The 14977-nt window shown below is 39.1% G+C and overlaps 1 protein-coding gene across 1 annotated transcript in view; it reads left to right on the top strand.

Moving 5' to 3' along the window:
• LOC150079381 (uncharacterized) overlaps positions 1–14977 on the top strand; it is a 195909-nt gene that overhangs the window by 38033 nt on the left and 142899 nt on the right. The window contains exon 4 of the mRNA XM_090383046.1: positions 3785–3881. Coding sequence (XP_090239172.1) covers positions 3785–3881 — 97 coding nt within the window. The remainder of the gene's footprint in view (positions 1–3784; positions 3882–14977) is intronic.

The following is a 14977-nucleotide window of genomic DNA, read 5'->3' as shown; positions in this document are numbered from 1 at the left end:
TGCCTCGTATCTCTGTGAAGAACAGTATCACTACAAATAGGCCAGATATGTGTGACGTCAGTTTGTGTGTGTTCTGTTGTTCTGTTCTGGCCGCTTGGCTACCCAGAAGCATCAGTCACCTGGACAGATGTTTCTGGGTACTCGTCCACACCACGGGAAGGTGGGCCAGTCCATGTAAAGCACGTACTGTCTCAAGAGAGACTCTGACCCACCTGATGTTATCAGAAGGTAGGCCAGTATCCTCTGGGGGCCCATTCCAGAAGGAGGAAAAAAAAAAACAAAAAAACACGATAACCCATGGTGCTGGATATGGAACAGAAATTAATAAAATAAGACAGTTATAAAAATTAATTAATTAAAAAAAAACCAAATAAATTAGTAAAAAAAAATTTATGATAATAAATAAATGCATAAAAGAAAGAAAGTGATGCTAATAAAAAAAAAAAAAAAAGAAAGCACTTAATTTTATCTGCAGGCCGAGGAAAAATTTCACTTCTTGAGGATTTGAGTTTATATATTATTAAAGGAGATCTAACCAGCTATGCATCAGCAGGACCATTGTGCTGCATTCTGTTGAGATCTGTCGACACTGAACGCCTTGAGAGAAAGCCTGAAGAATCTGATCTGATATGACTCCGAGCTTTGAAGCAGAGACGACTCCTGTCCTGGTTGAAAATTGGTAAGTGCATGAAGAGGAAGTCTGAGATCATCATACAGGAAGCAATGAAACAAGATGTGATCCCAACTTTCTGATGATCCACACGAACAGAGGTCTGTTTGTGATAAATTGAACCTAAAAAGACTGGTTCATCGATCCATGTCCTGTCAACAGGTAGGACGTGAATATGTCCATGCAGAACCACAATCGAACACGTTTATCAAGGAGAAATGAAACTTGTGGTATAAATTTTTTCATTGTTGCACCAACGGGATCTGTATCCCATCGAGACTGCCAGATGTTAACTAACTCGTTCCACAGTCTCTTTCTTTCTCTTTTAGCATCATCTTGAAGGTTGATGGTTATTCCAAGAAATTCGGTCTCAATCTGTTTTTTCAGTCTGTATAAAAATCCTCTATAAGTAACTTGCAAGTCTAAAGGTAATGTTCCGGCTAGTACTTGCAGAGCTTGCGTCGAGACTGTCCTGCATGCCTTAACTAAACACCGCAAGATGGTTCTCTGCAATGAGGCGAGTTTTGCTTTGAAGTGTTTGAACCGTGCCCTGTGAAACCATGCACCGGCAGCATATGTGATTAGAGGGAGGAAAACTGCATTGTAATAGATCCTTAAAGTTTTTCTGGAGAGCCCCAATTCAACACGGGACGCCCTAACAATTGCACCAGTAAATCTACGTATTTTAGATGATAAGTTTGTCAAGTGAGGAATAAAATTGAGACTGGAATCAATTACCACTCCTAGAATCTTGTATTCTTTAACTATGGGGAGACGAATGTTGTTGATCTTGACCAACGGAGGACGAGAGATATCCAACTTTGATCCAAGAATCATCATCTTTGTTTTGACAAGCTGATTTTAAGCTTATTGGCCACTGTCCAATTGTAGAAATTAATAAAATAAAAGCATTTTTATTATTTTAAATTTGTAGACTTTTTTTTTTTTTTTTTTTTTTCCGACTGTCACAAATGAATTTAAACTTATCTGTCCACTCGTAGACTTTCTGTTGACGCTTCGCCATATCGAGCTAATATTCTGTGATAAATTTCAGTAGGTTGTGTGGACATGTGTATAAGTAAAGAGCGGCTTCTAGAACGTTTGTTCAACTTCGCCTCTTATCTCTGTGAAGAACAGTATCACTACAAATAGGCCAGATATGTGTGTGATGTCGGTTCCACTGGTCTTGTTCCTTCAGCACCATAAAATTGTATTGTTGCTATTGTCAGTTTCATGCTAATTCATATTTATGCCTACACATGTAATCAGAACATTACAGAAATCTGTTTAATTGATCTACCTCATCCTTTATACTAGGCAGAATCATGATAGAACAAAGTTTTGTGGTTAGCATTATATACAGGGTGATTCACTACCAGTGCGACAAACTTGCAGGAGGTGTAGGGGGCACAAAGATGAATCGGAATCACATAGCATGGAAGGGTCCGAAATTCCTTCGTCATGCAGTAGAGGACGTTGAACGGGAGGTCGTGTGAACAACGATCCCGCTGGAAGTCAGCATTTGCAAACCGGTTCCCGAGGCAGTAGGATGGACGAGTATTCAAACGTTGAACTGGCCGACATGCACCTCGCGTATGGAACTGCGGACTGTAACGAGCGCACCGCTCTGCGCTTGTACCAGGAACGTTTCCCGCACAGGCATGCTCCTCATCATACGATTTTCGCACGTGTGCACAGAAAGTTACATGAGACTGGTTGTTTCACGAGAGGTACCATGAATCGAGAGCAAACGATGAGAATGCCAGACAATGAGGAGAATGTCCTATGTCTTGCAGAAGGCAATCCGAATACGAGTACTCGAGCGATATGCCAACGATTGGGTATTTCCCAATCCAGTGTATGGAGGATACTATCAACAAACCAAATGAGTTCATAACATCTGCAATGCATCCAATCATTGGAGCCTGCGGATTATCCACTCCGGAGGACTTTTGCTACTTGGTTTCCTCAACAGAAACGGTTCGCATGACTTCCAGCGGGATTGCTGTTCACGCGATCTCCCGTTCAACGTCCTCTACCGCATGACAAAGGCATTTCGGACCCTGCAATGCTATGTGATTCCGATTCGTCTTTGTGTCCCCTACACCTCCTGCAAGTTTGTCACACTGGTAGTGAATAACCCTGTATAATATAATACTGTATTGTAAAATCACTATACCAATTAAAATATAGATGTACTAGGATAATATCACATAAAACTCTAAAGCTTTTGATTACCTGGTTAGCTTTTGAAATACTTGTATTTCTTACAAGTCAAGTAATTTGTTATATATGATATCTCACTAATTTTTTATTAAAATTTTATAAAAATTTGTTTTTATAATAATCCTAAAGTAAGTATGGAAGTGGTATATATGCTTTTGGGATGATTAGAATTTTTTTTTTTTTTGAGTGACATATCCTGTGTGAAATTATTTGGCGCCTCCATAGCCAGGTGGGAAGGAGCAGCAGTGCGTAGCACACGCTTCTTGATTAGACCGGGGTTCGAGCCCGTCACCACCAAATACAGAGGATGCGGAAAGGTCAGGGAATGACCACCGCATATCCCGGAGCAATATGGCCTTAGTTGCTAATGCTCCTAAAAATCAAATAACAATAACAATAACAACAGTGAAATTATTTGACTTCTAACAGAGACTACCTTATTAATTTACTTAATTACTTAAGTTGCAGTCATTGGCGCCACCGTAGCCAGGTGGGCAGGAGCAGCAGTGCGTAGCACACACTTCTTGATTAGACCGGGGTTCAAGCCCGTAAGCCACCAAATACGGAGGATGCAGAAGGGTCAGGGAATGACCACCGCATATCGCCGGAGCGATATGGCCTTAGTTGCCAATGCTCCCAAAAAAAACCAAAATAACAAAATAATTGCAGTCATTCTATTATATGACATTACTTTAATGTATAAAATGATTTTGTATTGAGATTATATTTAGTACATATTCATTTATTTAGTGAGGATTTCAGTTAATTGGTACATTTAATTGTCTTCATGAGCCTTTGTGTTTAATACTGTAATTGGTAAATTCTGTAAATATCATGGTCAAAAGTTAAGTTCATTTTTTATTTCTGTGTGTGTCTGTGTATATATAGGGTTGTTTTAAAGAAACTGAAACCAGCACTTGTTCCTGGAATGGAAATCAGTTCTACAGATGAATCTGAAAATCCTATATTTTTTGAAGAATCTGAGGTAACATATAGTTAATTTTCTTTTAACTTGATGAAGTTGTTCAAACTGCTTATTTATATATCTCCTTATATATGCCGATGAGCCAAAACATTATGACCACCTACCTAATATGATGTTGATCCCCCACGTGCAGCCAAAACAGCTCGTACCTGGTGAGGCATGGACACTACAAGATTTCTAAATGTGTCTTGTGGTATCTGATACCAACACGTAACCAGCAGATCCTTTAACTCCTGTAAGGTCCGTGGTTGAGATGCTGCAGATCAGAGTTGCTGTTCCAATACAAACCACTGATGCTTGATGGGATTGATGTCTGAGGAATTTGGAGACCAGGGCAATATATAGCATATATACCACTTCCATACTTGCTTCAGGATTATTATAAAAATACCTGGAAGTCTTCCTCGTGTTCTGCGAACCAGTCTCGAACAATCTGGGCGGTGTGGTATGACGCATTATTCTGCTGAAAGATGGCACCACCACCAGAGGGGAAGACTGTTGCCATGAAAGGGTGTATCTGGTCAGCAGTGATGTTTAGGCAGGTGATTAGGTGTCAGAGTGCCCAGCACATGGATGACTGGACCCAGGGTATTCCAGCAGAACATCGCCCAAAGCATGACACTGCCACCACTGGCTTGTTTTCTTCCCACAGTGCATCCAGGTGCCATCACTTCCCCCAGGTAAACGATGCACACATATCCACTTGGTGCAACAGGAAATGTGATTCATCATGGAAATGTGATATATAGCTATCTCAACACTTCCAATCAGCAAATAATAAGAGGATACTAAAATTTAACTTTTAGTGACATTTGGGATTATGACATAAAAATTGAGTACTTTTGTATTATTGAGTACCGCTGTATTTTATTGGTATGTTTCTATATATATTATTGTTTATCTAATTAAATCTATCTTTTGTTACTTTATATGTGCATCATCAATAATTTCAAGTGAAAAAAAAATTTGTCTGTTATAGGACCATATCTTCATTTATAGTATTAGCAGTAGCAAAATGATGCATGGAAGCATGTTTATACAGTATTATCCATAAAAAAAAAAAATATATATATATCCACTTCATTTGCTCATCCCTTATAATAATTTGTGAAATCTTTCTATTCAGACACTTCCATAAGGTTGGGTGGATGTTTATTCTAACAGTTAATTGCATGCTGAACAAAAAATTTTTGCACTTCTATCCTGTAACCATCCTTTTCCAATTTAAAGTTATGACCCCTTGTGACTCTTGTCCAAGAAAGAGTAAGGCTACTACCAGTAGTTAAGATACTAGCTAATTAAAACTTTAAACTCTTCACTCAGATCTCTTGCAGATGCCCATTTTTCAGATTCTGCAATTTGAGAATTTGCAGAACTCAGGTTTTTCTTAGTAGGGGCACCCTTTTGGTCCTCTGGCAAATCTTGCTGTTCTCAACTTTGTGTTGGTTTCTTCTTTCATGGATCCCCCCCTCTCCCATTTTCAGCCTTGCATTGTTTGGCATTAGAAGAATCCAGGGTGGGATGCTCTGCAAGATTTCTATTTTGTTTTCCTTGGTTGGAATAATCTTATGATCCCAATGTTTACTCAGATCATGTTGATGAACTCATTCTTGTAGGGATTAAACCCCTTAATTCCACATTCTACCGTAAAATCTTGCCCTTTATCTAAACCTTGGTTTTCCAATAAATGTGCCAATGTTGATTAAGAGAAGAATATGGCATGTATCCAAATTTCCAGCTTCATTTTCTACACTGAAACTTGCAACAGTTGTAATTCAGTTAATAATCAATCTGAACTTGATTTGAGGAGGCTAAGAGTAGAAAATTTGCTTCTTGTCCAAATTGTAGGTGAGAATTTTTGTCTCTTGCCAAAGTGTTAGCTGCAACTTCTGTCTATCCATACTCCCAACCTGTTAATACTTGTGATTCTATTGCAGTGATGACGAACCTATGACACGCATGTCAACGGTGACACACCAGCATTCACCAACACCCGACAACAACTATTCTCCCTGTTTGAGTTCAGTTCAGCTTTTGCATTCGTGTGAACAAGAAGTGCATTGAATTATTTTGTGGCACGCCAGCAGAGTCAAGTTAGGCATTTTCCGAATTTTTGACACGCCTAGCCTAAAAGGCTTGCCATCACTGTTCTATTGCATTCTCAGCTAAAGATAAAGCAGACCTACTACTATCCTACTTTACTTCAAACTCTGGTAATCTTGGTAATCCACCTCATACCATACCCAGTATATACTCAACTAAATGCCTCCTGTGGTCTTCCAACAGAAGGATGTTACAAGAATTCTGAACAGTCTTGGTGGCATTTCTCTATTTGTTCTCAAAACCTGTACTCCTGTTCTGTGTTACCTTTTCTTATTCCACTAGTGTTTTACCTTCTGGTTGGAAATTTGTTCATAACCTGCCAGTTCTTAAAAAAGGTTGACAAATGCTTCCCATTCAGTTATCACCCTATTGCACTTTCCTCTGCTATTTTCACAGTAATAGGAATCCATCAACTTAACTGCCAATTCTTATAGTGCCTGAACTATCCATCTGATCAATGATTGCAAACGTGAATTCCATCACGTAAGCCAATACCCACTGGTGAGGTATTGGCTTATGTTTACCACCTTTGGAAAAATTCAGTGGAGAGGTTTGATGAATTTCAGAAAGTTGCTCTTGACATTTCTAAGCCTTTTAATTGTGTTTGCATAAAGATCTGCTAAACATGCTCCCACTGTGTGGCTTGCTGACTTTGTTTGTAATTGGATATCCAATTTTCTCTGTAACCTCTCACTGTGAGTGATAGTAAATAGCACTTTGTCTTCTAACTTCTCCACTAATTCTAGTGTACCCCAAGGCTCACTTCTCACCCACTTTTTTCCTCTTGTATATTAATGACCTTCCACTGACTATAAATCCTATCCATAGTTTTGGTGATGATAGTACACTGCATCCCTCCTTGCAGTTTGAGAAACTTTGCTCAGCACAAACAGCTTTAACTTTTTGAATGGCCACCACCATCTCTTTAAATGCCGATCTCCAAGTAATTCTTCAATAGAACTAAGAAAATAGTTAAATTCAATCCTTCTGAAACTGTTTTATTTCCCACATATGAGTCTGCTGCTCCTCTTATGCTCTTCTGATTATACTCAGATTTCTAGATAAGATTGCATATCTCTGTTGGGGATTACATATCACAAATATTGTTTTCCTCTGTATAAAAAAAAAAAAAAAAAAAAAAAATACTGTTTCCCACAATATGGGGTAATGCCCCCAAAATGTCTCAAGCTTCTGGACTCCATTCAAAAGAGGGCAGTAAGTCTAAATTTCTATCTGGTAGATGAATTTCATTAACACATACAAATTCGGCCTGATGTAGCTGAGTGGTCATCACGTGAGTGCAGTAGCACACACTTTTTGAGTGGACTGGGGTTCAAGCCCGTGACTGCTGAATATGATTAACATTTATATTGATTGATTTATAGTCAACTCCACTGACCTGGTGGTCATGCCAGAGTATAAACAAGTTTTTTTTTTCTTTTTTTTTTAAATACAACCACTTTGCTTACTGGAAGCTTGAAGTGATGAAACCCATGCTTAGTCTCCAGAGAAAGCCTCCAGCAACTTTCCATATTTCCATCATGCAGTATGATTGATGTCTTTTGAGGTTATGGTGACATCACAGCAAGATCCAGTCTTTCTTACATTTCAAGGGTACAGCTCTAAATCCGTCTTCAGGCTGGCTGCTAGATAGTCTAGCTGCCTCTACTCTGCCAGTTAGTGAGTGAAGGGAGTCCAAGTAGAGTATATGCAGAATGCATTGTCGAGGCCACATTATGTCAAGGAGCCAGGTATATTCTCGCTGTGTATGCCATATCCAGAAATTTAATTACGCTATATAACATGTCCTCCTCACATTTTATTACTACTGGTTACATCATGAAGAGTCAAACTAATAGGACAAACATATTTGCAAAAAGATCTAAACCTTTAAAAAAATTTCATCTTTCATTTCACATATATATATGTTCATGTCAATAATATACGTCCTCGTTCACAAACATCTCAGTTCCAATTTCAGTGATGTCCCTTTCCACTTACTTTTTCTGACAGAATCACAATTATCAGTTATCACTGCTCATCTCAGTTGTCCTAATTATTTGCTGTGTGATTCCCATTGCTCCAAAGTTGGTACTTGCACATGTGTTTGCTCTGATATTCCCTGTAAGAGACTTAGTAATTTGGAACCTTTTCTTTTTCATTTTCTCCAGCATAAAATCACTACTTCATTCTGTCAGATTTATCTGTTGTTCTCCCAATTCCACTAATCACTTGGAACTCTGACTTCCAGTCTTTGAAACTTTACATTCTCCAGCCCAACTTCTCTAACTGGGAAATAATTTTCCTTGGTAATTTTAATGTTCACAACTCCAGCTGGTTTCCATTTTCTAGTCATGCTGCTAGTCAAAATTCTAAAGATTTTGCAATTATCTAAACCTTGGTCTTTCAATAAATGAGCTAATGCTATTCAAGATAATGTTACATATCACAATTGGCTTGCATCCAAATCTCCTGGTTCATTTTCTGCCTACACCAAAGCTTGCGACAATTATAAAATGTTTATTAATCAGTCCAGACTAGATTTTGAACAGGCCAAGAGTAGTAAACTTATTTCTTGTACAAATGGTAGTCGATCATTCTAGTCTCTTGCCAAAGCTGTTAGCTTCTACTTTTGACCATCTCTACTCCCACTATCAGCTAAAGATAAAAACTGACCTGCTTTTCTTTTTACCCTTGTATTAATGATTTGATTTTTTTTTTTTTTTTTTTTTTTGAATTATAAAAAAATCCCAAACACTAGCAGTATTAAAACCTATAGTACTTAGTACCATGCATGGGCTGAAGATTGAGAAGATGAAAAAAGATACTTGTTGACATTAGACTTGAATTTCTGTGGATTACAATTTTCAGGAATACTTATGAAGGACGGTTGTTCCAGAAAATGCAAGTTGAATGAATAAATGAGGAAGAAGAAGAAAAGTTGGTTCTGTGAGTTTGAAGTTGGACAGTAAAAGGATGTTGACTGGTTGTGGCATGTATTCAGACTGCTTTGGAAGAGAGAGAGAGTGGGGGGGGGATTACAGCAGCCAATTCAGGTTCCCATGTAAGTATCTAGAGAAAAGACATATAGCAGAAACAGAACATCTATGAGACAGATATTGGAGAAACTGTAAGAGATTAGTCATTAACTAGCCTAACTGTCCTATTTTGAATGTATTTGAATGAGAGAGGTTTTAGGGATCCCTTCCCACATCTAGGGTGGTTTCTGCAAATCACAAATCTGCCCTCATCATCAGCCATTTTCAATCCACTGCAGGATGAAGGCCTCTCCAGCAACTTTCCAGTTCCTTCTGTTTTGAGCACTGGCCATCCATTTACTACTCAAAAACTCATGAATTTCATCTATCCATCTCCGCCTTTGTCTTCCAGGTTTTCTTCTAGCTCCTCTTGGGTACCATTCTGTTATTTTCTTAGTCCATCTGTCATCATGTCTTCGAGCTATGTGTCCTGCCCAAGACCATTTTAGTTCTTTAGTTTTGATAAGAATGTCCTTTACTTGAGTTTGCTGCCTAATCCATGTGTTTCTCTTCTTATCTAACAGTCTGATTCCCAATATAATTCATTCCATTCTTCACTGTGTAGTTCTTAGCTTCTCTTCCATTCTTTTGGTGAGTGCCCAAGTTTCACTTCCATAAGTCATGGTGGGGGGTATACATTGATTCATTATTTTACGTTTCAGACAAACTGGGATATTGCTCTTCAGTATGTGACTATATTTCCTGAATGCTATCCATCCAAAATTTATTCTTCTCTTGACTTCCAGCCATTTATCATTATTACAGCTAATAACTTGTCCCAGATAAGTATATGACTCCACCTTTTCAATTACTGCTCCTTCGATCATTATTTCCCTTTCCGTGGCATACTTGTTCATCATTACTTTTGTTTTAGCCATATTCATCTTTAGTCCAAAATCCTTACTAACTGTGCAAAACTGATTAAGATTTTCCTCTAATTCTTTGGGATCGTGGCTTATGACCACAATGTCATCTGCAAATCGTAAATGGTTTAGGTACTCTCCGTTCACATTGACTCCTTTCTGCGACCAGTCTAAACTTCTGAAAGCTTCCTCAAGGGCAGCAGTAAACAGCTTCGGAGATATTGTGTCTCCTTGTCGAACTCCTTTCTCGATTTTAAATTTCCTACTGTCTTTGTCTAGTCTAATAAAGGAGGTAGCACTCTCATATATTTTCTTCAAAATCATAATATATGGAGTATCTATGCCTTGTCTTTCCAGTGCCCGAAACATTGCCTTATGCTGTATGGAGTCAAATGCCTTTTCATAATCCACAAATGCCAGGCATAATGGTGTTTTATATTCATTTGCTTTCTCCATTAGCTGTGATATTACGTGAAGGTGATCCATAGTTGAGAATCCTGTCCTAAAGCCAGCTTGCTCTTTCGGTTGATTCTCATCAAGTATTCTTTCTAATCTGTTAGTAATGACCCTTGTGAACAACTTGTAGATATGGGATAACAAGCTAATTGATCTATAATTTCCAATTTCTGATTTATCTCCTTTCTTATGCAGCAAAACTATGATTGCATTATTCCACTGCTTAGGCATCACACCTTTTCTAATGCACTTTGTGAAGAGCCTTGCCAGTTTTTGTGTTATGTCTCTTCCTCCCAATTTTAACAACTCTACAGTAACTTCATCTACCCCCGGGGCTTTCCGATTCTTCATTTTCTTCAATGCATGTTCTACCTCATCGGGAAGAATATCGGGTATGTCGTATGTGTTGCTACTTTGCAATCCATCTTCCCCACTGCTGGTATCATTCCCTCGCTCCTTGTATAATTCTCTATAGTAGTCTTCTGCTATTTGAATTATGCCTTCTCTGCTGTTTATAAGTACACCATCGCTATTCTTCAGTTTCAGTATCATTTGTCTTTCTGTATTACTGCTCATGGCTGCTGATTTAAATCCTTTGTTTTCCCTTAATGCTTGTTCTACTTTTCTTGTGTTAAATCTTCTTATGTCCTCTCTGAGTCTCTTTCTAATGGCTTTGCATAACTCAGTATACTCAATTTTCTCCCTGTCAGTGTTTTTCTTGCTCTTCATTTGTCGTCTTTGGTTCATCATGACAAGTGTTTCTTGACTAATTTTTTCTTCTTTGGATTTCTGTTTCCCTATAGGTTTCTTGGGCTTTATCACTTTCAGAAAGTTGTAATATTCCTCGTCGATATCTTGATCCTGAGCAGTCTGCAAAAGCTCAAACTTGCTCTTAAGTTCTAGTACATACTGCTTTTTCTCATCCTCTGTTATTTCAAAGACCTTTGTATTATTTACTCGAGTCAGTTTTTTCCTTTCCTTTCCGACATCTATATCAAGTGTACATCTTACCATTCTGTGATCACTTCCAACATTTACCTTATTCAGGACTGTAACATCATTCACAATATATCTTGTGAACAAAAGTTGAACAAAAGCCGAGAACAAAAGCTCACTGTTGAACAAAAGCCGAGAATTAGGGTTGAATTTGAAAGTGTCTGCAATTCTGCCCAGACACGATAGGAAGGAGTATATGATGAGAGCCTTGTCGATCAATTTGGCCCTGGAAAGATTGTCAAGGCTCAAGGGGCAGATTTTTTTCAGCCTGGACTGTACTTGTTAACAGGAGAGATTGCTTCTACAGGGATGGGATACACTTAAATAGAAAGGGTGCAAGAATATTTGCTGATGCTATCGAGGCAGTGTTAGGTGGGTCGGAAAACTGCTAGCTTGGGGGGGAGACAAAGACCAATAGATTGACAGTAGCCACTGGCAGAGGTGAAAGAGATTCTTGCACTGCTTCTATTAGAATGAGCAGAAGCATGAAAAACAAGATGCATGGTATTTCAGAGACTGCTGGGAGCCATTGCGGTACAAGTAAACACATGGGTTGTGTTAGGGTAGCTAAGAATAGAAACAGGTGCAGGTATACTTGCGTGTACACCAATGCTAGGAGTTTAGTAAATAAATTTGATGAATTTGAGGTATTGCTCAAAACATCAAAGGCAGATATTGTTGGGATATCAGAGACGTGGTGTCACACAGATATAAGGGATGCAGAAATGCAATTTGGGGAGTACAACGTCTACAGAAAGGATAGACAGGATAGGAAGGGGGGAGGGGTTATGCTATTAGTTAAGAAACACATAAAAACCAAGGAGGTGAAGCCAGTCGACATCGCTGGACAGTGCAGTGTTGAGTCAGTTTGGTGTGACATAAGCATTGGGAGATCAAAATTGAGAGTAGGAGTGTGCTATAGGCCTAATGACTCTGATGAGTATAATAAGGAACTGTACAGGGAAATAGAGTGGGCCAGTAAATCAGAGAGTCTTATAATGGGAGATTTTAATTTCCCAGATATTGACTGGAATTTGGGGGCTGGTTACTCACACACTAGCAGGGCTTTTGTGGATTTATTGGATGATTGTTTTCTACATCAGCATGTTCGGGAGGCAACTAGTGGGAGTAATACTCTTGATTTGATTATCAGCAGTGATTCTTCATGCATTAAGAATCTGCAGATAAATGAACCACTAGGTGGCAGTGATCACAGTGTGCTGAAGTGGGATTTACTGAAAGAGGTAACTACCATTAGGGGTAAAGGGAAGGGTTATTGCTTCCGTAAAGGCGACTACGATGGACTGAGACAGTATTTAAATTCTATACAGTGGGACCAACTGATGATGTTACCAACAGCAAATTCAAAATGGGAAGCATTCAAAGAACTTATCTTGGAAGCTACTAGGCTTTACATACCAACTAAGAAATATTGTTCAAGGTTTAGGCCAAAATGGATGTCAGATGAACTAATGAGGCATATGGCAGAGAAGAAAAATGCATGGGATACTTACAAATTAACACATGACACAGAAGCCTATGATAGATACAAGTTGATATGCAACCAAGTTACAAAGGAGGTTAGGCAGGCGAAGGCAGATTACGAGAAATCCTTGGCAAGGGATGCAAAGAAAAACAGCAAAGAGTTCTTTACTTATGTAAACTCTAGAAGGAAGGGGATGAATCAGATTGGTCCACTTGATATTGATGGGTCAACTGTTGATGATCCTGCTCAGGTAGCTAACAAACTAAATGAATATTTTGCATCGACATTCACACATGAGGAGTTATTCAGCAAGGGGAATGCCAGAGGTGTATTCAACTCTAGCAGTAAGCTACAGAATCTTGAAATAACTGGGAGTAAAGTGGAGGAGAAACTGTTGAAGATAAACACAAGAAAGGCACCCGGGGTGGATGGGATCTATCCAGTTATATTAAAGGAGGCAGCAAAGGAAGTAAGCAAACCCTTAGCCATAATTATGAGAGCTTCCTTGGACTCAGGGGAGATACCCATAGACTGGAAATGTGCAAATGTGACCCCAATTCACAAAGGAGGATCAAAGGCTGACACAAGTAATTATAGACCTGTGAGCTTAACTTCTGTTCCAAGAAAATTAATGGAGGCACTGGTTAAAGAAGCACTGCAGGATCATTTAGACAAGACTTCAGTTATAGCTCAGACACAGCATGGTTTTGTTAAGGGGAAGTCTTGCCTGACCAACTTGATTGGATACTATGATGCAGTCACAAAAGAACTGGATGCAGGGAATAACTTTGATATTATATACTTGGATCTTAGAAAGGCTTTTGATACTGTTGCACATGGAAGACTGCTACACAAATTGGAGCAGTGTGACATTGGAGGCAAATTGCTGCTATGGATAAAGGGGTTGTTGAGTGGGAGAAGACAGAGAGTGGTAATCAATGGACACTGCTCATCGTGGACTAATGTTATTAGTGGAGTCCCTCAGGGCTCAGTGTTGGGTCCATTATTGTTTTCTGTATTTATAAATGATATTGATGATGGTATATCAAGCTTAATGTCCAAGTTTGCAGATGATACAAAGGTTGGCAGGGTTGTCAAGGACACTACTGACACTATGCTGCTGCAACAGGATCTGGAAAGGTTGAGCAGATGGGCTGAGAGGTGGCAAATGAAGTTTAACATTGACAAATGTAAAGTACTACACATGGGAAAAAGCAACCCCAGAGCAACGTATCAACTCTGTGGTACTACATTGACAGTGGTAGAGAATGAAAGGGACTTGGGGGTGATTGTGCAGGCAGATATGAAGTTCTCTGAGCAGTGCAGACGGGCTGCAAGAGTAGCTCATGGAGTATTGTCAATGATATACAGGAATTTTTCCAGCAGGGATAAGGAGGTGATTATTCCATTGTATAAGGCAATGGTCAGGCCACACCTAGAGTACTGTATACAGGTCTGGATGCCTCATTTCAAGAAGGATGTAGAGCTGCTGGAACGAGTACAGAGAAGGGCAACGAGATTAGTGAATGGAACAAAGGGGTGCTCTTACGAAGAAAGGCTTAAGTTTTGCAAATTACAGTGTCTGGAGACTAGGCACCAGCGAAGTGATCTGATAGAGGTGTATAAAGCCTTGAATGGTTTAAGCATGCTCAATGCTGATGGGATTCTTCCTCTAGCTCAGAAAAATCACCTGAGAGGGCATAAATTCAAATTGAGGAAAGACAGATGTAGGATAGACGTGCGGAAATTTGCCTTTAGCCAGCGGGTGGTTGGTTGGTGGAACAGACTGCCATCCCTTGTGGTGGAGGTTGATAGCCTAAATAAGTTTAAGGCTCAGCTGGACAGGTATTTTGAACGAACAGAGGGGTGAAGTGGAAGTGGTTTTTTTTTTTTTTTTGGCTGATGCTGCATAAGCTTGCTTTCTTGCATCAAATGCCTCTGCTAATGCTAATGCTAATGCTAGAGGCATTCATCATACTCTTAACAATCTTCTGTTAGTGAGGATGAAGTCGATTTCATTAGTTGTTAATCCATTTGGACTCTTCCATTCCACTTTCTGTTCACCCTTTTCTTGAAAAAAGTGTTCATTACTGACATTCCTTGAGATTCTGCAAATTCCACAAGTCTTTCACCTCTTTTATTTCTTTCACCAAT

This window comes from Mastigoproctus giganteus, chromosome 10, assembly GCF_048544385.1.
Source record: "Mastigoproctus giganteus isolate SK-2022 chromosome 10, ASM4854438v1, whole genome shotgun sequence".
In the NCBI taxonomy this organism is placed as follows: Eukaryota; Metazoa; Arthropoda; class Arachnida; order Uropygi; family Thelyphonidae; genus Mastigoproctus; species Mastigoproctus giganteus.
This window is presented reverse-complemented; position numbering and strand designations above follow the sequence as displayed.